Raw genomic sequence first — 24,856 nt, forward strand, 5'->3', positions numbered from 1 at the left:
TTTCCGGTGTCGCGCTGAATTTCACTCTTGTTATTTTCGTCCACCTGCAAGCGCCAAAACGTGTGAATGCGTGATGAAACAATCTGTTAATTAATTATCTAATCGGTCCAACATCCGGTCCGCCTAATTTTTTCAGGTCCGGTTTTTCTGGACCGGTCCAATAAGAAAAACCGGTTTTGTACCGGTACGGTGTACCGATACCCAGCCCTAGTCTTAACCCTAACTCCTGGCACGCGCACTACCACAGAGAGCAGAAAATCAGAAGGAGAAGACATTTAGCTCCGCACCGGACGTGCGTAATCTAAGTCTGAAATAATACCATACACATCATGTGATGTTTAAAGGCCCCATCTCTTTTTGAGGCTTTTGAGTGTACTACACCCATGGAGCGTGGCAACTTTCAAGTAGGAGTCTGAGCGCTTTTTTGGGGAGGGGTCACGCGGCGAAGGATAACCCTAACCCTGACCATAACTCTAACCCTAAACCCAACCCAACCCAACCCTAACTATAACCCTAACCCTAACGGAACCCAACCCTAACTATAACCCTAACCCCACGGCCCTATCCCTAAATCTATCCCAAACCCTCCCATGCATACTACCCAAGAGAGCAGAAAATCAGGCGCACGAGAAAATTGTCACCATACCGGACGTGCGTAATCTAAGTCTTAAAAGTAGTATCATACGCATCATGTGATGTTGAAAAGCCCCAACTCTGTTTGAGGGTTCATGGAGTGTGGTAATTTTCAAGTAGAAGTTTGAACTGCTTCTTGGGGGGAAGGGGTCACGTGGTGAAGGATAACCATAACACTGACCCTAACCCTAACCGAACCCAACCCTAACTATAACCCTAACCCCACGGCCCTAACCCTAAATCCAGCCCCAACCCTAACTCCTCGCACGCGCACTATCCCAGGAAGCAGAGTGCCGAAGTACCGGACGTGCGTAATCTAAGTAGTATCATACACATCATGTGATGTTGAAAATCCCTCATACAGAAGATGGCTTACTTTTAATAGTCTGCATTGACGTCAATTTGCTGCACTAGCGGACCGTAAGGTTACATATGACTGACAGGTAAGAACATTAAGTCTAGCATTTGAGACGCCCTGAGGCATTTAATCACTGAGATTGGTATTTCATGGCAACTAATGAATTATTTACCAATCACTTTTAATTTCGTGATATAATGTCAGTGACAGTTTGCCAACCATTTTCTTGTGCTTTTGATTGAGGAGAAACTAAATGAAGAGCATATAATACGATTTCAAGTGCACACATGCACCATGAATTCAGCATGAAACATTTAGATAAAGACACAAATCACAGAATGTGAGTACCGATATTCGAAATAGATTTTCATGTCTCTTTAGATCTTTCAGAAGTGTCCATGGAAAATGCACTTAACACAACTTTCCTCACTCCACTAAGGTGTAAAGAGATGGACACCTGACTTGGGTTAGGGGGCAGCAATAAACAGCAATAGAAGGAGTGGAATACTGTGGATACAGCGTACAAAACCCCACTGTTACAGCCTCGAAAGAGATGTGGGATTACAAGTCCGTTTCCCTTTACTCTTTTTTAAACCGTGAAATCAGCCTGAAACATTTAGATAAGTACACATTTCACAGATCTTACGTACAGAATCACTCACGAAATCCCACATAGCAACCTAACACTTCCGGGCCATAAAACCCGGAGCAGGAGTGGATTGTTACTTCTTTTTTTTTTATTGTTTTACGACTTAAAAGCTTTCAATAAATCCCGAGTGAATTCCAAGCGCCATCTACCTCCCAGACTACATCGATGAGGTTTTGATGACTTACGTCAATCGCACACACAAGCCATGCCAAACAGTGGGCCTGTAGAGCACTGTGACGTCAAAGCTATGTAACGTGTATTACTAGCCTCCAGGGCAAATGTATGTTTGATCTCTTTGAATCGTTACTGTAGTACAAATCTTACCATGTACGTAATTGGAACCGTTCAAAAGGCTTGTTGGCTATCAGAACTACAGGCAGCAGTACCAATTTCACATTTTCTGTAATAAAAAAGACCATTCTATATAATACTACCACGTCTTTTCGTCCAAGGCTTAGCCTAGTCTTTAAATTTTAGTGTGCTACAAATAATGCTACGTGCTCTGATATATCGTCGGGTAAAAAGTCTCTGAAATGTCGTGACATGGAAAAGTAACCGAGGAAAAACGTAAGTGTGGTGCAGCACCCCCCCCCCCCCTAAAGCTATGAACTCAATGCAATATGCAATATCAGTACAAATGCAGCACATTGTAATACAGAATCAGGGCATTGCGTCTCTATATATGGTGATTCGTAATTTGACATCTACACCCGCGGAGTACGCGTTACGTTACGCTTGTCACGTACGCCAACGCCATGGCAAACAAAAGACAGGCTACGTCGGTACAGGCATCAGTGAATGGTTATGCACATAGTATTCAACATTACGTCAGTAGACATATCATTGTTCAGAGTACATAGTTACCAACCGGGGGTGATACACTGCCTGGAATGGTACACCAGATGGCGTCCCTCACGGTCTCTAGCACGGCATTCAGCATCAGGCGATTCACACAAGTCACAAGCCAGCCTCAGAACAGAACGTTTGGATCTAGACTGTTTCTTAAAACTGTAACCAGTGTCACTGCGTACAGTCATTAGCACTAAATGCCTATCTAAAGGCGTACGAAAGCGTAGTTGTACTACATTTTGAATGGCTTTTAGTGCCGTATTTGCTTTATGCATTTACCTGGCTCTATCGCTACGAATTGTCAAAATGCCAAGACTATACCAACCTAGGTTCTTTAATACGATAGGAGGACGTAGGTGGATTTCTATTGGGGTTTATGGTTGAAGATATCACATGGAAGCAACCGGGATGTCAAGTAAAGGGTTACAGAGTAGACAGGGCGTACATCATTTGTAGTAGTCAGATGTTTCAAGGGACCTTTTGCAGTAACCTTGCAGTGATACATGTGCGTAACGTGGGAGTTATAACGAAATGCATCGCTTGTAATCGTCCTCTGTCTGGACATAGGGCAGATACGTTAGACCCCGCCAAATCAAATGACAATCTCGGTACTTCCATGGCTAGTCGGCCATGGCTAGTCGGCCATTGCACCGGTGAATACTGCCAGTAGAGTGTTCGATCCTCGGCCGAATCATACTACCCCTGTCACATTATCCACGATCTTCGGGCGTATCGATGGAAGATATTCAAGGTCGTATTTTTCACCTGAAAACGGTCCCTGTCGCATATCAGCCATACTTTGTACCTTGTATAATTGTTGTGCAATTAAGTTGTAATTATAAGCGAGGCTCGGTCGATTGCCGCAGAATCGTCGTCCGATCGATTTTCGCCAAATGTGACAGGGGTATTACAGAGACTTTGAATATAGCACATGCTGCTTTCTCTGCTTAGCACTCAGCACCAAGCACTCAGGAAGAGTATAGGAGTTAAACACACGTCACTACCAGTAGACTAGCGCCCTTCTGTAGCGGCTTGCACAAATGTGTGGCCCAAGGGCTACAGAAACAGAGATGGGCCCCAACCCTACCCATCTGTTACAGATCTATAGGCAACTTTAACTTTAACTTAATGTTAAGTAGGCACTATATTCCCAGTCGAGTCCTCTACTGCACAATGCAACTGTGATACACCAGATTATTGCTTTCGCTATAAGACTGGAAAGCGTAACAAATTTCTTCATTAAAAAAGAAGCAAGTTATGTTAGCAACGCTGCACTTTAAAGGTTACATTTGTACGGTACGTGTGTTCATGCTTGAACTGCTTTGCGTGCTTTTGTTAACTCGTACATGTAGATGTCTCACTGAAGTTGTATAAAGTTGGCGACACAGCTGCGTCCTAAATTTGATTTGTGTTCCCCTCTACTTAATGATGGGAATTTCACGCAAAACGTACAAATATAAAGAAAAAAGACCACAAAATACACAATTAAAGCGTAAAAAAATTGAATTTGTGAGACCGCTCTCTCAAATCACTCAGCCACAGCGAAGCCGCCAACTTCCGCAGTTTCTCAATGACATATTCACTTACCATATAGACTTAGGTTAAAATTATGTAATATTTCATGTGTTGTCGCAAGGGAGTGTGTCTATATTAAAGTATTAGTTCATCCTTAAATTTCATTACATAAGCCGGCCTTATCAAATACATCCTGACTGAGCTAGCCCACGTCATTGCTAATGGTATTTCCTGAGGCGTATGAACTAGGGGTGGGTACAGGTACAGAAAATTCAGGTCCAGGTCCGGTTCAGGTCCAGTGGATCAGGTCCAGGTCCGGACTTATTCAGTATGACTCATGCCAATGGTCCATGTCACTTAGACTTATTATTAGACTTACACTGGCGTTTTAGAATCCTACAATGCTAACTGCACTTGTACGATTGGCTGTAAAACTTGGTAGAAATTACTATAAACTCTACTCTACTTCACTCTTGTTATTTTCTTCCACCTGCAAGCGCGCGCCAAAACTTGTAAATGATAATCTTTTAATTTTCTAATCCGTCAAACATCCGGTCCACCTAATTTTTTCAGGTCCGGTTTTTCTGGACCGGTCCAATAAGAAAAACCGGTTTTGTGCCGGTACGCTGTACCGATACCCAGCCCTAGTGTGAACGCAATGGTATATCGGATCTACCCGCCTCCACAGTGGTTTGGTTTAATACAGTGTTTCTATAGTGTTGCCCCGTGTTTGGAGTAATAAACCCAAAATCAAAAGATTACAGGGTTCAGAGCACTGGCATAGAGCTTAATGTGCATACCCAGGACTGCCGTAATCTCCAAGCAGATCTTGCTGTGGCATAAGATATATACAGTATCAAAATACGTCGATGTAGGTTAGACATCCAGGTAATAAGATACGCCAAAAATAGTTACTCAAGCAACTGGATATGGTTTTGAAACGGTCACAGTTACAGTATCAAAAGCTTGGAAAGGAGTTTGGCCGGCAGAGGAGTTTCATTGGCCACAGCGAGCGTTGAATCAGATTTTCATCCGTTGCAGATATACATGTCCTTTCTTTTGGTAACTATATTGGGTATATCATCTCTAAATTTGCGAACGTTCTTTCGGGGTGCTTGCTTATCTTGACAATGAATCCATAGCTTGCACTCTTGGGAAATGCACTCATCACGAATTTCTTCACCCAAATCGGATGAAAATGAGTAAATGCCTTTGGCTATTGGCGCACACTTCCTTTTCTTTGGTAAGATCATATCCTCAGAGTCCTCAATTTTCGTCCCTGAAAAGCGAAGTTGACCCGTGTCACTAATGTACTGTGCTGAGGAGGTATTTTTAGGGCGGAAAGACACGAGACAAGCACGAAAAATTACCAGACTGTGAAATCCAAGTGCGTCAGCTGCCAAAATGAAAAGGAATAAAAATGAAAAATCATAAAAATATGGACAGAGAATATAAATAGACTATATTTGAATACAAAGGCACCCCTCTCAACATGCATACGAGTACAAACTTGTGCATACGATACAGCCAATGGACTTGCATCAAACGTGTCCAACATGCAAATGTAAATGGGCCTTATATTCGTCGGTTGGCTTTCTATGACGAATCCCAAAATGGGAATGGCCAATTTACCATACCTTCGTGCAAGGAAATTGTTAAAGTAAAACCTTGGGGCAGATGAGGCATAGATAAAGCTCTTACAGTACTTTATCTATACAATGTACGATAATAGTATGGCGGCAGAACAATAGATGAACATTTTGTTAGCGGTTTACACGGATACAACCGTGAGTTGATGTATGTGCAAGTGTACAAATGGCCATTGAGGATAACTTCAAAGCTTGTGAAACAAAATTGCCCGACAGTAAAAAGATGACTATCTGGCGACAAATCCTATGTACTTTAGCTGTCACACAAAACCCTATGTAAAGGTGGTATCTCACTACACTTGGGGCACCGGTGTGACACTGCGGAGTTCGAAAGATTACTTGACGAATTTCAGAGATAAAGAAAGAATTCTTACACATCAATTTCTTACGTTTTGTGTATTTTGTCGTCATGTTAGTCATGCTTTTACGTATTACGCAATATCTAAATTAAAAAAAAAGGCGAAAATAACACAACAGTGCCGCAGTGAACGAACCCCGCAGTGCCGCACCGGTGCCCTAAGTGCAGTGAGTCCACCTTAAGGTTGGTTGGCAGGGATGGCAACAACAGCCTGACAAACTCACATGTCATGAATTACAAACCAAAAATAACGGACAATAATAAGTGAAAAAGCATAGAGAACAAAAATTTACAACTTATAGTTTGTACATGACTAGTACCTGAAAAACGGATATTATAATCCATTGGTAATATGTACAGTGTTTATGAAATGAAATTACGGCAGAAATCGGCCAAGCGGCAAGACCGTAGGCGGACCTGCTGAAATTAAACCCAAGGGACGTTATTACGGAAGCAGAATATGTGCAAATATTTTACTTCTACTATCTCATATTGTCCTAAGACTGGTCTTACAGATTTTATTCCCTATTTGTAACCCTCCAAACTTTATTACTTGCAATTAGGCATCAGGCATTATTTGTTTCTCTGATTTATTCAGTGCTATATTAGGTTTAACGTGACATGTTTGTAAAATGTTACTGTTGTTAGTTAACGTTATGATGCTTAAAATTCTGTGTAATTCGAAATGCGGCAAAGTAATCAACGCTATTCAGCCCGCAATTATGTTAAGTCAATATAGATTTAAATTTAATTTGATTTTAATCTACCGCACAGGACGATCACTAAGTATTAGGAATGATAAACGTTTATGAAGCTAACGGAGACAGTAAAAAGACTCTAGGAATTAAAAGTGGCGTATTATTTTCGCTTTGCTCCGCCTTGCCATTGCAAATATTTATCACTGTTCGCTTTGGTACAAAATGTCTTCAATAAGAGGACTAAAACTCCTCTACGATCTCATTTCAAAAGTAGAATATCTAAAAGTATTTGTATCACTGTTGATATGGATAAAGTCAGGGCAGTAGCTGCGTTTTAAAAACTATAATACGAAAAGCTGAATGAAGGATTCCGACACAAACACAGAAAGAGGCGTGGTTCGTCACAGTGGATTCTCGTTTCCAAAGCCCATAGAAGGCTAAGTAGAAAATTTAATATGAATAGCAACAGAAAGGGGGCATTTGTAAAATCCACTGGCCCTTCCGCTAACCTTTCCAATGGTATTGCCGGGATGAAACTGTAAAGTGCGGAGGCGTGTGTGGCTTAGGACAAGTGCACGCCGTAACGATATCCAAATACGTGCAGGCAGACGGCATTTAGATAAAGGTTGTATCTCACTGCACTTGGGGCACCGGTGCAGCACTGTGGGGTTCCTTCACTGCGGCAATATTGTGTTATTTTCTCAGATTTCTTATAACTTAGATATTGTGTAATATGTAAAGGTATGACCTGGAAGACAACAAAATACACAAAACGGAGGAAAATTCGTTCTTTGTCTCTGAAATTCGTTGAATCATTTACGAATACCGTAGTGCCGCACTGGTTCCCCAAGTGCAGTGAGAGTCCACCTTCGGGAGAAGTGCACGCCGTTACGATATCCAAATACGTGCAGACAGACGAAATTTTCACTTTATATCGGATTGTGCCTTATCGAAACTTGCGACAATGTGTGGGTGTGAGAGAGATGGAATTTCCGGGGTGTAGGAATTTCTTAGTTGACATGGTTTTAGGTAAGACACGTCCTGCGGAGGCCGAAAATCCTGCCAAAATAAAAGTTAATGAACTCTCACGTTCACTTTTAAGTAGTGTAAACAGTAACGCTTACAGTCACCGTTCCTGCACAAATCCGGAAACATATATGAGGGTCTGCATGGAGGGATCCTGGTTAAGTGTAACGGTAAATTCAGGAATGCAGGCAATAACGCTTTACGGTAAATTTCAGAAAGACTGACAACGTTTAACATTAAATTAGGAAGATTTCCAAAGCATCCATACGGTGGCAGCGCAGAAAACATAAGGAACGGACATTCAAGCGAATGCGTCCGCAATGCAGGCGTTCCTAGTATGCCTCCCCGTAAAATTTTTGAATTTTTCTACGTCTGAAAATGCGATTACCGGCACTTTGGAGAAGGGGGGGGGGCACCACCGGTCACTTGTACCATCGGTAAATGTACTAGCAGTACGTTGTTATTTCATACCTAGCGTCGAGGGCTATCTGACGTTTGCCTACCCGGGTCTACGCTTTACAAAGAATTTCTCCATAACGTTCAACGACGAATTCAGGATAAGAAATAACGAGCTACGAAGAATTAACACAGCCAATAATCCTTCACGAATGATATACCGATAGCGCTTAACGTTGAATTACGGCGGGCTGGCTACGATTTACGGTGAATAAAATGGCTTGTAACGCTTAACAGAAGAGGGCGTACAGACCGTTATACATATACGCCTACACACCGTCGACATTCAGGTAAAAATGCACAAAAGATAACATTTACTCAAGCAGCTGGTACGGATGTTGTTAATGGTCCTACGTTTCAGGCAGCATGACAGTAAATGAACCTACATTTATCAAAAGCTAGAATTCATTGTGTGAAGATATGGCCTAGAAACGCTTCAACAATATTGCAAATGTTCTCCCATGTGTGGGTGGTTGCGTAGGCTGTCCGAGGATAATGCATTGTGATAGGAGCGTGGGTGTCTGGAGTGTCAAGTGCGTGTTACTGAAAGATGCAGGAAATAGGATACCTCAGGCCGAAAGATTGTGGAGTGGTGTGGAAATCCCAGATGGGTAGGAGAGGATTTCTTTATCGGCCTAAATTCTGATTTTGCAATAGCCCACATATACAGATAAAGAAGACGTGGCTTAAGCGCGTAGATGAGAAAACTTTGCATGTTTGCAAGTTTTTGGTTTGTCAAGATCTCGTAAGGAACTAGCCTCCGTTGCAGTCTCCGAACGAGACTGGTCTTTATTTTAGGGGGGCGGGGTTGGTTCGCGATTTTTAACGTTAGCTAGGTTCTCTTGTGACTAAACTTCCACTGCAAACTCCCTTCCACGGCATACATCCTTTCCCGGCACAGGAGAATCTGGCCAACGTTGAAAATCGCGAACCAACACAATAAACACCAACCCTTACAATAAAAAAAAACAGTCCCGTTCAAAGAATGCAACGGAGGCTAACCAGGGACTCAGAACTTTAAGATATTGGTCAGGTCCATCTAGATACAGGTATTCTTTAAAGGCATACTACGCAGTTTTTTGCGCTCAAATTTGAAATATTCTAGAATTAAGAAATATCAGATTTACTACTACTTTTGGTCACTTTTTGACACTTTTGTGTCATTATTTCACGTTTGCAACGTAAAGGATTAGCCTACAAACATTCCGCTCTAGGCACCCTGTAACCTTGTGTCCCCCCAAGTTAGACCCTCCGGGTCTTGCTTGCCACCGGTAGGTCCCCCGGGGTGGGGTAATCAGTTAGCACATGCATGGCAGACTGCAGGTAAAGAACACAATGGAGACCTTCTTTGGAAACACCTATATCTAATCATTCTAAAATAGCATATAATCATGAACTTATTAGTCTATTTCGTAGGATATCAACAAGCTAAGGTCATATTCCCTTCAAAACTGCAAGAAACCTTGTACAGAAAGCTAGTCTACTGTACTCAGAGGAACTGTCAACTGGCCCCCCACTGGGAAGCCAGGCTGATAAGCAAGAAACAACAACACACAGAGGCAGTAACCAGCCTGTGCCCATCTGTTTCTTGGAAGATCACAATTTTTATACATCATGCTTATTTGGTGCAATGATGTCGCAGCATCTCTCCCTGAATATTGGTATGCAATGCTATAGGGTTGATTGAACTAACAATGTAAAGAAAAAGTAGGAAAAGCTACTTTTTGTTTTGTTCAAAATCCCGTAGTATGCCTTTAAGGTAAAAGATAAAACTAGCCTAACATAGCCTAAAAACTATGTGGCGTCGGGCGTGGCGTAACTGGTAGAGCGGTCGGCTCGGAACCTAGAGGTTCTGAGTTCGATCCCCGCCGTGCCCCGCCCCGACGTTGTGCCCTTAGGAAAGGCACTTTACACGACCTTCCTCACTTCACCCAGGTGTAAAAATGGGTACCTTCTGTCTGTATCGTGTATGTGGCACTGTTAATATAAGTTACCAAAACTTGAGTGCAGTGCCACATTGTCCAAAAGCAAAATAGAAAAAAAAAAGATAAAACGACCCGGACCATGCAGCGCACCCGTGTTTCAGCACCAAGGACATTGCCCGCGCATCTCATCCACCGGTGTCATGTCCAATCTCTGCCCCTGCCAAATATTCGACTCTACTAGGGGGTTTCAAGTTTACCGGAGAGGAGAGAAATGGGTCGACAGTTTTTAAGCAGACGTCTAAGCTAGCTTTGGAAGGAGGGGTCACACTGTGGAGGATATAACCCTAATCTTAACATGACCCTTACCCTAAATCTATGACCCTAACCACAACCCTAGTACCAACCCTAAGCCTAACTCTGCGCACGCCGCTGCAAACTGCTCTCCGTGGAGCTCGGTTCGGCTATCGTGACGACCTGGCAGGCTTATACGGGCATCGCTAACACTCTGCCTTAGGGCTGGGTACCGGTACAGAAAATTCAGGTCCAGGTCCGGTACAGGTCCGAAGGACCTGAACCTGACACAGTATGACTCATACCAATGGTCCATTTCACTACAAAAGAAATCTGTTTGGTGGAGTAATAGACTTACACTGGCGTTTTAAAATCCTACAACGCTAACTGCACCTGTACGATTGGCTGTAAAACTTCGTAGAAATTATTATAAACTCTACTCTACTTCACTCTTGTTATTTTCTTCCACCTGCAAGCGCCAAAACGTGTGAATGCCTGATATTAAAGATAATGGGGCCGTGTAGCACAGTGGTAGTGTATTCGGCCCGTGACCGAGATGTCGCCGGTTCGAATCCGCCTGCGGTGTTGCCGGTCTTGTGCCATTGGGAAAGGCACTTTACACGACTTTCCTCACTTTACTCAAGTGAAAATGAGTCGTCCCTCGGATAGGACGTTAAATGGAGGTCCCGTGTTTGGGGAGAGCCACACCCCGGGCACGTAAAAGAACCCGTCACATGTGCGAAGGTGCGATGTGGCGGATCAAACCATTCCGGCCAAAATGGGGTAGGGAATTTCCCGAGCAGCCTCGTAACCCCTGCTTTCGCCTATTGAGTCAGTGAAGTCAAGCTTGCTTAAGCTTGATGTTTCTGACTTAGGGGGAAGAGATGCTGCTACAGTTATCGCTATGGGCCGCTCTTCATCACCATGATGGTAACATCAGGCCCTACGAACATGATTTAGAAAAAAAAAAAAAATCTGTTAATTTTCTAATCGGTCCAACATCCGGTCTACCTAATTTTTTGACGTCCGGTTTTTCTGGACCGGTCCAATAAGAAAAACCGGTTATGTACCGGTACGCTGTACCGATACCCAGCCCTACTCTGCCTGATTGCAAGAGCGCTCAGCCGTTCCGATCTTACACTCTAACAGAATGTTGATACCTATAAGAATGCGTGCACAGCAGCGAATTCGAGATGACAGGATTCGATCGGATGGCTCATTATACGCAGTCTGATCTCATAGTCGATCAAGATTTTTTTTCACTTCGAAGAGCACGGCTGGAAATCCAAGATGGCGCAAGGCAGCGGATAACGGAAAAGTAAACCCAAGCAAGACAAGTTGGCATACGTTCCAGTTCCCAATTACTCCCCAGCAAACTGCCTGTAGATTTATAAAGACACACGTAGCATGTAATTTTCCCTTCATGTGCAATTTGCCGTCGGCCTTCCGGAAATGATTAAAGGCGAATTTGCAGGAGAAGTAATTTGGCGGCGCTGCTGAGCTTTCACAGACCTCTGACATTTTACCGCGGGAGGCCGTGCTTTAATTCCACTCGGTGGGAGACTACATGGGGAAAATTAGAGGCTGTCGCATGGGGTACATATCATATTCAAAGGATTTATAAAGTATAAAAGGGTATACACACAGAGATCCTATCGGATATGGTGGTATCTCACTGCACTTCGGGCAACAGTGTGGCACTGCGGCAACGGTGTGGCACTGCGGCAACGGTGTGACAATAAGTAAAAGTACGACTTAGAAGACAAAATACACAAAAAGTAAGAAAATTCGTTCTTTATCTCTGAAATTCGTTGAGTAATCTTTCGACCCCCGCAGTGCCGCACCGGTGCCCCAAGTGCAGTGAGATACTACCTTTACCGCCTGTCGCATATAGAATACAAATCATATTCAAAGGATTTATAACGTATAAAAGGGCATACACACAGAGATTTTATGGGATTGCGAAGAGAGTGTGACATGCACTTTAATTCCACTCAGTGGGAGACGACATGGGGAAAATAGACCCTGTCACATGGGGTACATATCATATTCAAAGGATTTATAACGTATAAAAGAGTATACACACAGATTTTATGGGATAGCGAAGAGAGTATGACATGCGCTTTAATTCCACTCAGTAGGAGACGACATGGCCCATGTCATGGGGAAAATTAGAGGCTGTGCATTACTTACCGCCTGTCGCATGGGATACATGTAAGATTTAAAGGATTTATTACATACAAAAGGCTAAACACAGAGATTCTATCGGATAGGGAGGAGAACGTGTTATTTCATTCTTGATTAAAGGTATTGCATTGTTTTACTGTGAGCGCGGTCACGCTGATGTCGTAGACTTTTCAAGCAGGCTGCGACAGAAAAATGTTGATGTAAATATATTTCAAGATTTTATATTGATATTTCTCTTCTTTCTCAAATTGTCAATGTATAACGCTGGTGACTGAAGTGCTATCTTATGTTATGATATGTTGTGTAAAATCAATGCAATTCAGCCCCTATGGGAGCTGCAAAGTTGATTGTAATAAAGTTTCAAGTTTCAAATTTCAAGAACCAACCAGCGACAATTTAAGATCTAAAGGTGGTATCTCACTGCACCTGGGACACCGGTGTGGCACTGCGGGGTTCGAAAGATTACTCAACGAATTTCAGAGAACGAATTTTCTTATGTTTTGTGGGTTTTTTTTTTGTCTTCTAAGTCATACTGCTACGTATCAAGCAACATCTAAATCATAACTCGGCCAAAATAACATTAAAGTGTCACAGTGAACGAATCCCGCAGTGACGCGAGCGTGGCCCAAGTGCAGTGAGATGCTACCTCAAGGCGGCATTAGTTTTGTAACAAGCCAGATGAAGTTTGTACGACACACACTCGACTAGCCAAAGAATTTCCTCAGTTTGTGATCGTACGATGCTCGTGCGAGGAATGTGTCCTCTCCCTAAAATATTACCAATACCAGTCTCTTGTGAAAACACTCGACCTAGAAACCGAAGATATCTCTGTAGATCTTACGAATGTGTCCTCATCCTAAAATGTTTCAAATTTCGAATGGATGAAGAGCCATTTCATCTCACAGTCTCTTTGAAAATACTCGACCTAGAAACCGAAAATGTTTCTGTAGATCTTACGAGGAATGCCACTGTGGCCTTATCCTAAGATGTTTCAAATTTTCGATTGGATGAATAGCCATTTCATCTCACTCTCTCTTGTGAAAACACTCGACCTAGAAACCGAAATTGTCTCTGTACCCCGTGCATGCTAATGGAGTCTTGACACTTTGTACCCCATCTATGCATGTATCCGTAAAATATGTCAGAGTGTAAGCGCTAAAAGCTTTGAATGACGTCTTCAATAAGTCCTCTGGGAGAGGATCGCTTCTAGAGGTATCTGAGAGAAGTTACAAATGGATTTAATGTAAAACCAACTCAATACCCCACGGATAGGATTGTCTTCTAGTCATAGCAAGCGTGTATTCCATGGGACAATCACATAAATCATAAGGGGAATACAGATTCTAAAGGTACCTGATAGAAGTTACAAATGTTTTACATAATACCAGCTCTATGTCTCATATGACGTAGGATCAATTCTAGAGGTATCTGAGAGAAGTAACAAATGAATTTAACGTAAAACCAACTCGATACAAATTTTAAGCGTGTAACCCATGGGACAATCACATAAATCATAAGGAAAATACAATTTCTACTGGTACCTGCTGGAAGTTACAAATGTATATTACACAACCACAGCTTTACGTCTCGCAGGCAGGGAAAGTCATCATCTTTGATTTAGCATGGAATACGTGGGAAAGCACAGATACACCCCAAGGGGAATAAATATTCATACAGTATCTTAGAGATGTAACAAATGTGTCTACCAGACACGGGGCACGTGCTGTAAAAGTTACAGTTTTAGATTTAGTATGGAACCTAGTTGGATGACGTCTTCAACAAACCCTCTGGGGAGGATCAATGCTAGAGTTATCTGAGAGACGTAACAGATGGATTTCATATAAAACCAAATCAATACCTCTCGGACAGGATTGTCTTCTAGTAAGAGTAATGACAAATGTTAAGTGTGTAACGCAATTTTTTAGATTTAGTATGCAACCTAGTTGGATGACGCCCACAATAAGTCCTCTGGGAGGGGATCTGAGAGAAGTAAGAAATGGATTTCATATAAAACCAACTCAATACCCCACGGACAGGATTGTCTTCTAGTCATAGCAAGCATGTTACCCATAGGACAATCACATAAATCATAAGGGGAATACAGATTCTAAAGGTACCTGATAGAAGTTACAAATGTTTTACATAATACCAGCTCTATGTCTCTTATGACATAGGATCAATTGTAGAGGTATATGAGAGAAGTAACAAATGGATTTAATGTAAAACCAACTCAATACCTCCCGGACAGGATTGTCTTCTAGTAAGAGTCATAACAAATTTTAAGCGTGTAACCCATGGGACAATCACATAAATCATAAGGAAAATACAATTTCTACTGGTACCTGCTGGAAGTTACAAATGTATATTACACAACACCAGATTTATGTCTCCCGGACAATGAAAAGCGTCATCTTTGATTGAGCATGGAATACCTGGGAAAGCACAGATGCACCCCAAGGGAAATACACATTCACACAGTAGCTTATAGATGTAATGTCAGACATTGTCACGTGTAGCAGGAGTTACAATTGCAGATTTAGTATTAAAAAAAAATAGAACCTAGTTGGATTACGTCCTCAACAAGTCCTCTGGGGGAGGATTAGTTCTAGAGTTATCTGAGAGACGTAACAGATGGATTTCATATAAAACCAACCCAATATCTCCCGGACAGGATTGTCTTCTAGTGAGAGTCATAACAAATCTTAAGTGTGTTACCCATGGGACAGTCACATGAATCATAAGGGAAATACAATTTCTAATGGGACCTGTCAGAAGTTACAAATGTTGCACATAATACCAGCTCTATGTTCCTATGACATAGGATCAATTGTAGAGGTATCTGAGAGAAGTAACAAATGCATTTCATATAAAACCAACTCAATACCTCCCGGACAGGATTGTCTTCTAGTAAGAGTCATAACAAGCGAGTGGCCCATGGGACAAAGAAGGCTCATCCTAAGGGAAGACATTCAAACGGAATCTTAGAGATTGAGCAAATAGATTCATACAATACCAGCTCACGGACAGATGGAAAGCACAGATACACCCCAAGGAAAATACATATTCACACAGTATCTTAGAGATTTAACAAATGTGACTCACAGACGTGTAGTAGGAGTTATTAATTTTAGATTTAGTATGGAACTTAGTTGGAAGACGTCCTCAACAAGGATCAATCCTATAATTCTAGAGGTATCTGAGAGAAGTTACAAATGGATATACATGTAAAACCAACTCAATACACCATGGAGGGGATTGTCTTCCAGTAACAGTCATAACGATGTGGCCTATGGGACAAAACAGACTCATTCTAATGAAAGATATGGAAGAAATTCAAACGGTATCTCAGAGTTGTAACAAATAGATTCATTCAACACCAGCTCTATGACTCACAAACACAGTTCACGTCTACTGAATGCCACAGTTTAAGATTTAGAATGAAACCCTTTGGAAAGCACAGATACACCCTTGGGGGAAGACACATTCTAACAGCATTACATAGAGGTCTCACATGAATATAAAATAAGACATTCTCTACGTACAAGGGTCATGTTTGTTATTACACTGACGTATTGAAGCAGACAGCGAGTCTGGATGTAACCACTGGGGGTTTCAATAAAACATTGGAAGGTCTGAATGCGACGCCCGGCTTTGATGAATCTTTACAGCTACATGAACATTACAAAGTCTTCTGGAATATCAATGTGCAAAGTCGAATGTACAACATGTCATTATATATATGACTGTTAAATCACATACTAGTATTGTAAGTAACAATGCAAAATAACAATAGATGGCTGAGTATTCACGGTCATTATAGTAGTTAGATATGCAAAAACAAGAAGCTGATGCATGTGCATGCACAGTCCATTTTGATATGGGCCCGGTTGTGCAACTTTTATTTATACCGATGATGACAACTTTACTACAAATCCATGCCCGAAGGCTAATTGCAAGTTTACATGAGAATATAATCATGATCAAAATGATAATAAGTATAGAATACAGTAATGAAACAAACGTAAAGCGAAATAAGTGTATTATACCAATAGGTAAAAATGTTGAGGAAAAAAATTAAAATTACGTGACGATCACTATAAAATATCTGTCACTGCGCCAACAAAGGCAATGACGAGCCATTACATTACTTTGATGAAGCAAACCCTATGAAAGTACTGTGCACGAGCGTCACCTGTCATATTCAGAGAAAACTGCAACCCACCTGGTTGATGTCTTGCAGGCTGCACCAGGTTGAGAACGGCTGCAGGCGCACATCTACGTCACACAGCTTCAGCTCCGCCTCTCCGATCTACAGCCAATCAACAAGCAGGTTGAGATATTTGATACCTATCTCTGATAACGTCATTTTAGGTCTTATAACGTTACGTGGCAAAGAATATCATTATATGCAGGAGCAAAATGTCCAAAAGCCTTTTTCATGATTCTAACCTATTTTAGATCTATAATTGCAGACGCTATGCCCTTTTCTAGTAAAATGTAGATGTAATATGAACCAAGTACTCTCTGTTTTTCAAGTTATATGCACCATTATACCTCCGATCTAGTCTCTTTTTTTACATTGAAAATGAAGTCTGGAATGGTTGATGTCCATCCAGAACCTTATCGCAAAAGACAGTCTCCTGAAACAAGCTTGACATCAATTGCTAGGTCTTTATAGTAGTAATGTGGAGATTTTTCTTCGGGATTATATCTTAAATGTATCTGGATTATCTGTAAATTTCAGAGAATCGTCCTGTAATCTAGCCACGCACACGGAACGATTTGATTTGCTTCGGAAACATCCCCCCGTTTCTGAGAGACTCAGCATCCGCGTGGTAACTTTATCATCGAGACTAAGAACCTGATTTGTGGTGAAGTCTGTTGTCTGGAACACAATTTCCGGCTCCAGAATTGAGGCCACGGAGTGGAGGGAACGGCGATGTAAAGTCTTTAGAGGGGAGTTAAGTGTTTTTGTCTAGACACCTGGATCGACTTTTAATGGTAGTTATTGCAGAGAGGGATTGTTGCTTTCTCTCCTGGGTTTTCAAACATGTCAGACAAGAAATCGGTAACAGAAGGTTAGCGACAAAACATGAGGTTGTAAAGTCTTGTAAAAATGCATAACCTATGGGATGGAACTTTGCTAATGTGTCAAACTGAAATAAAGATTGCAAGGAAAGACCATTGTAACGTCATAAAAAATGACAGGAGATCATGAATCACTATTCTGAGGGTATACCATCGAGTTGTGTTTGTACGTTTGTACGTTTACAGGTTTCTTCATTCGGCGATGCCCACTTTTTGACTCGTCTTATCGTAAGTGTTCAGAAGAAAGTACCGATTGAAACATAATGATGTGTCTGGAGCGGGTGATGATTCTGTTGTAAGTGTAAGAATGTAATGCGTAATGTGTAAGGAGGTGGGTCTTGCACATTTTCTTGTAGATATTGGGACTGCGTGCTTGTTTTACTGACCGAGACAGCTGATTCGAGGGTCGGGACGCATTGGGAATAAAACTGGATTTGTTGAAGGCATGTTTACTGCTTCATTAAAGAAGAGCTGTGGCGTCGTATGTGGCGTAACTGATAGGGTGTTAGTTCGATACCCGCCGAGCCCCCAACGTTGTGCCCTTGCGAAAGGCACTTTATACAACCTTCTCCACTTCACCCAGGTGTAAAAATGGGTACCTAAATTCAGTCGGGGAGGTAAACATATTACCTTTACTTTCTGTCTGTACTGTGTATGTGACGTTGTTGAAATAAGTTACTAACTTGAGTGCAGTGCCACATTATCATCACCTGTTCCAAAGAAAAAAAGACAAAATAACTTCTCACATTGCAAACATGCCTGTGGAACATGTGTGGCTGACTGTCCAGTTATCTAGGACAAATGCCGGGGGGAGCTTGCATCACCCAAATTCCTGCCATTAGAATTCCTCCGGACTAACTTCTCACATTGCAAAAATGCCTGTGGACTAACATTCCTGTGGAAAAATACCTGTGCAATTCCTAGAATTTTTGCAGACCGAACACAATGATACACCATTTGGCTCGCCCCTGAGGTGTCGCCAAAATAGGAATTCCAAGACTCACCGGCCTCTGTACGTGTCAGGAGAACTTGTCGTAGGCGTAGAATAATTACACGTCAGGAAAATGTTATGTTTTTAAGTGACTATAAAAGTAATGACACAGGATTTGAGGAAAACATCGTTTCGTAGGACTCACCGGTCTCTGTCGGGAGAACTTGTCGTAGGCGTAGAATAATTACACGTCAGGAAAATGTTATGTTTTTAAGTGACTATAAAAGTGATGACACAGGATTTGAGGAAAACATTGTTTTGTAGTACTCACCGGCCTCTGTCGGGAGAACTTGTCGTAGGCGTAGACACAGAACTGCAGGATGCGGGAGTCCAGGTCGTCCTCGCGCACGTGGAAGATGAACCGCTCGTTAAACACCGGGTTGGGACTCTTACGGTACACCTGAGGAGGGAAAATAGGAGAGGCGAGGATTTTTAGAAAGATTTTTATATCTTTTATGTCGCGGTAGTCTTTCTATTTCTCCTTGATGAAAGTTTGACACCCAGGTAATAATATACGTCAAAAAGCAGTTACTCAAGCAACTGGATATGGTTTTGGAAATATTGTACCACAGTAAACTGTACAGAGTGTCACTGACAAAAGATAGTAGGTACCTAATGTATCTGAAATGTCTGACCGTGTCCAAAATCATACCCAGTTGCATGGAACTGCTTTTTGGGGATTTTTAGATGTAGCTTTTTTTATGTCACAGTAGTCTTCCTATTTTAGGAAGGAGGAGAAGTAAAATTGTGAATAAAAGATATGTCTAGGATTAGCGATTATGCGTTGGAATGACTTAAACTGTCGAACATGTGAATGTCGAACAATGCGGCATCAGGACAATTTGTGCCATTAACATACAGAACGCAATCTACAATTTGCACAAACTCAACGACGCTGCAGGTCTAGCGCCATTCTTTTTCGCAATTGCACTTATAGTATCACTCCTTTTAAGCTTAATCCCCAGAAAAACTGAAGTCTGATCACGGTTTCCCGTGTTGCATGCAATCAGCTGCTTTTGACCCTTGCTAACGTATCTGATGACACCTATCTTCAAAAACTCCCTTTCCATTACCCTTCAGGTCCCCTTATCCTGTATAGCACCCATCCAATCATTTTACTCCAATCCTATCCAGCCCCATCAGAGATATTCATTAAGATAACATGCCCCATAAATCCGTCTCCACTGCGATGCAATATCCTGTAACGTAAAGGTGATATCGACTCGCATGTTAAACTAGAGTCACTGCCAGATTCGCTCCAATAAATCACAATCAAACATCTAATATCATTCCACTTGACCGAGTATGACGGACTGCTATTGATCGGACTATAACTCCGTTTGAGACTAAGACTGCCTGCCATGTATGCTATACACGCCGAAAGAATAATGAAAGGGGTGATAAAAAAAATTCAAAAGATAAATTCATACAAGGATTACTTTACAATGGGAGTGAAAGGGTCCATCAGCCCTGACTAAACTGTGACGGGGGGCGCTACATACTACCTGGCACCTTTGACCCACTACTGGAGTCATGCGACTGAAATGGGGACGCCAGTTAAAGGGATAAATCCGTCTCCACTGCGATGCAATATCCTGTAACGAAATGGCACTATCGACCCGCATGTTAAACCAGAGTCCCTGCCAGATTCGCTCCAATAAATCACAATCAAACATCTAATATCATTCTACTTGACCGAGTATGACGGACTGCTATTGATCGGACTATAACTCCGTTTGAGACTAGGACTAGGACCTTCCATTTATTCGCCAGTTATCTTATATACGCCGGAAGAATAATGAAAAGGCTAATAAAAAAACTCATTTCAAAATACAAAATAGATGAATTCAGGCATCACTTTGCAATGGGAGTGAAAGGGTCCGACAACCGTCACTAAACTGTGACGGGGGCGCTACAGACTACCTGGCACATTTGACTCATTAGTACTGGAGTGGCATTAGTTATCAGAAGAAAGGGGTGGTTTCAATGGTTAAACCAGAGTGACAGTCACATTCGCCCCAATAAATCGCAATCAAACATCTAATATCATTCTACTTGCCCGAGTATGACGGACGGCTATTGATCCCGCTATAACTCCGTTTGAGACTAGGACTAGGACCTTCCATTTATTCGCCAGTTGTCTTATGTACGCCGGAAGAATTATGAAAAGGCTAATAAAAAGAATAACTCATGTCAAAAGAAAAAAAAAATTGATACATACAAGGATTACTTTAGAATGGGAGTGAAAGTGTCCCTTGACTAAACTGTGACGGGGGCGTGACGGGGGGCGTGACAGATATAGTGGCATCAATTATCAGAAGAAAGGCTTGGTTTCAACGGTAATGTTAGATCAGAGTCTCTGTCAGACTCACTCCAATAAATCACAATCTACCATCTAATATCATTCTACTTGACCGAGCATGACGAACAGCTATTGATTTGGCTATAACTCTGTTTGAGACTAGAACCATTGCCTTCCATTTTTCCTATACACGCCGAAAGAATAATGAAAAGGCTGATAAAACAAACTAATTGCAAAATGCTAGATTGATACATAAAAGGATTACTTTAGAATGCGAGTGAATGGGTCCCTTGACAAAACTGTGACGAGGGACGCTACAGACCTCGGGACACTTTTGAATCACTACTGGAGTCAAATTACAGATATAGTGGCATCAGTGACCAGAAGAAAGGGGTAGTTTAGACGATAATGTTGAGCTAGAGTCACTGCAAGACTCGCTCCGACATATCACAATCTACCATCTTATATCATTGCACTTGACCGTGCTGGGAATGAGACTAAGGCCTGTCATTTATTCTATATATACGCCGAAAGAATATTCAAAAGGTTTATAGAACAACTCAGTTAAAAAGAAAGATTGATACATACAAGGATTGCTTTAGAATGTGAAGAAAAGGGTCCATCAACCCTGACTAAACTTTGTCGGGGACGCTACAGACTACCTGGCACTTCGATCTACTACTGGGTAAACGAAATGGTGACGTAACCTAAAGAGATAAACTAGTTTCAAGTGCTATATGATATTCAACCCCAGCAGAGAAATTTTACCTAACAGTCAGCTTCAACAAAACTGAGTCATGTATCAACGGAGAAGCGAGGATAATATCATGTCACAAAAAAGTGATATCGACCAGAATATTTAAGAAGAGTCACTGCCAGATTCGCTCCAATAGATCACAATAAAACATCTAATATCATTCCACTTGACCGGGCATGACGGACGGCTATTGATCCTGCCATAACTCCGTCTGAGAATGGGACTTTTCATTCTGTCGTGAAGTCATCCATCCTATATACAAATAACGAATCGTAAAAAGAGCCACAGTCAAGAGAACTTGATTGAAAATACAAGATCAACCAAATTCTCCCGAATTTCTTTGCGGTGACCAGTTTATAGGATCATATTTGTAAAATTTATACTAAGACAGAAGAATAATTTAACCGAATTAGATGCGCTAGGAAGGCGAATAAAGGAATTACAATGGGAATGGGTGCATCAGTCCTCATTAAACTGACCAAACCGAGACGGTGGACGCTACAGGCGTCCTTGCACCTTTGGCCTACTACTGAAATTACGTGGCTGAAATGAGATCACTCATCAGTTACCAGGAGATGAATTTGTCTACCCTACCTTGGACTGAGCAGCCGGCTCGTTGTTCGGGTGCAGGAAGATCTTGACGAAGCTGTCGATGGGCCCTTGGTAGTCCTGTATAGCCAGATCCTGTGCCTGTATGACGGTGACCAGGAGCTGCTGGCGGGCGGCGTCATACTCCAGGGTGAACTCCAGCTGGCCCATGCCTGGAAGCAGCTCCGCCACCAGCGACTCGAACACGGAGCAGTCGGAGCTGATCGTCTCTCTGGATGGGAGATCGTACAATCATTAGTTTTTTTTTTCTATTTGCTTTTGGACAGATGAGGACAATGTGGCACTGCACTCAAGTTTTTTGTAACTTACACGCTACAGACGGAAAGAAGGTAAAGGTAGTCTTTTACCTCCCCGACCGAAGTCAGGTACCCATTTTTACACCTGGGTAAAGTGAGGAAGGTCATGTAAAGTGCCTTCCCCAAGTTAGTTTAAACACTAAAAAAAACGTTGCTTGTAGCAGGGGAAATTCACCTTGCTGCTTTTGACACTGATAAAATGAACAGCTTAACGCCCTGACACAAGGACTGCAACCTTTTCCAGTTTGACTGACTGCGTGTATGGCGGGTATGCGACACAGCGGGGGCATTCTACGTTTGATGACCTCATGGTCTAAAGATAGTATTGTCAACTATTGGACTACGTATGCTTCTAATTTCAGCAATCATTAGTTTGTAGATAGAAATAATGGCTGATTCAAGAAAAGAGACAGTGTCTGGCTAATTTGGTCGATTCAAAAAAGCTATTTGCACCAGAGGTAACATTAAGATTATAAGAAGTAACCCATAAAGTAATCGACATATTACAAACACGAGGTAGTGCCTATATTACAATAACGAAGACATAACACATTACCTACTATCTAGTGACTGCTTGAAAAAAAATCGACCCACAAAAGAAATACAACATGTAACGTTACCAACCTCATGTGCGCGTAGTTCAATATTTATGAATGTATTTAAACATCCAGTGTATAATATACAAACAAGAATAGAGGTACCTGCGGCGTTACTAAAAACACACATATCAATTTTGACAGGGTATTAAGTGGGTATAAAGAAACCAAAGGGCACCACGATCACATTCTTCAAAGGCTACATGCTTTAAAGCCAAGCCTGTCCTTTTATGGTGATATGTTGAAAACTCGTGCCCGACTTGAGCTCATACCCGAAAATAGGTCGCTGTAGTGGAGTGACAGTCTTGTGTTTCAGACAAAACAAGGATATCTAGAAATCTTTTGATATCAAAATAAAGACTTAACTAAGCTATAAGTCACGGCGAATATTTGTCAGTTCATTGATCCTCTATTGGAAAACCAAAAAATCTAATTCTTCACAAAAGTGGCGAAAGCAATTCATGATATTCTTACTATATATACATACAAAATTTTCCACATTTGGTTATGTTAAGCATAGATTTGTGTTCGATACAAAATGAAGATCTTGAGAACTCATTTCTCTTTGTATTTCTCGACACACAGCCAGTAAGACAATCAGCATTAAACCCTAGGAGTGCATGCTATGAATTTTCAGAACCCATGAACAATACAATTTTGCATGCTAACGGCGTCCCGTCCCGACTACTTCGTGGTCATCAAAGTTTTGTGTATTTCGGAAGGCTTGTGTGTTCGTTCATATTCTCTTTGTATTTCTCGACACACAGCCAGTAAAACAAACAGCATTAAACCCTAGGAGTGCATGCTATGAATTTTCAGAACCCAGGAACAATACAACTTTGTATGCTAACGGCGTCCCGTTCCGACTACTGCGTGGTCATCAAAGTTTTGTGTATTTCGGAAGGCTTGTGTTTTAGTTCCCTTGAGATTAGCTCTATAGCCGCCATGGACTCGTTATAGCAGTGAAAATGTCACGTCGGCGGCCTTTTGGAGCTCTTAACCTTCGTGTGAACGGTTTTAACAGCTTCCGCGTCTCTCACGGTCCGTTAACGGGAAAAGCTTTTAAACGAAAGGGCAGAATACTTTTCAAGACTAGGCAACAACAAATAGATTCGTTGGATGACATCATCGCGTGCAGTGATTTTTGCAACATGACAAGAAAATACCGAAAATGCCAAATTGAAAAATATAGCATTTGGGAGATGCGTACTTGTTGAAGTGACAGAAAGGAGGTTGAATCTCCTTGGTGACAGCTAGTTTGGACCTTTGAGTGTAGTTGTAATAAGTGAACGTATGTTAGGCACATTAGTGTCACATTTTGCCCTTCTTGGGCCTAGCTGGAATAAACGCTTTTGCGCCTACCACGGTCCGTTAACGGGTAAAGCTTTCAAACGAAAGGACAGAATACTTTTCAACATTAGGCAACAATAGGTAAGTTTTATGGATGACATCAACACGTGCATTGATTTTTCAACATGGCGAGAAAGTACGGAAAATGCCAAATGAGAAAATATGTCATACGGTAGATGTGTACTTGTTTAAGTGGTAGTTGTCGTAAGTTTACTTTGTAAGTAGGCTAGGCCACACTAGTGTCAAATTATGCCATTTTGGATACTTTTGGAT

The 24,856-nt window shown here is 41.7% G+C and overlaps 1 protein-coding gene across 2 annotated transcripts in view; it reads right to left on the reverse strand.

Moving 5' to 3' along the window:
• LOC118406743 (synaptotagmin-12-like) overlaps positions 1–24,856 on the reverse strand; it is a 75,788-nt gene that overhangs the window by 10,976 nt on the left and 39,956 nt on the right. For both annotated transcript variants that reach the window (XM_035807042.1, XM_035807043.1), the window contains exons 4-6: positions 22,327–22,552; positions 18,945–19,073; positions 16,817–16,903 (exon numbers count right to left, since the gene is read on the reverse strand). In XM_035807042.1, coding sequence (XP_035662935.1) covers positions 16,817–16,903; positions 18,945–19,073; positions 22,327–22,552 — 442 coding nt within the window. The remainder of the gene's footprint in view (positions 1–16,816; positions 16,904–18,944; positions 19,074–22,326; positions 22,553–24,856) is intronic.

This window comes from Branchiostoma floridae, chromosome 19, assembly GCF_000003815.2.
Source record: "Branchiostoma floridae strain S238N-H82 chromosome 19, Bfl_VNyyK, whole genome shotgun sequence".
Classification (NCBI taxonomy): domain Eukaryota; kingdom Metazoa; phylum Chordata; class Leptocardii; order Amphioxiformes; family Branchiostomatidae; genus Branchiostoma; species Branchiostoma floridae.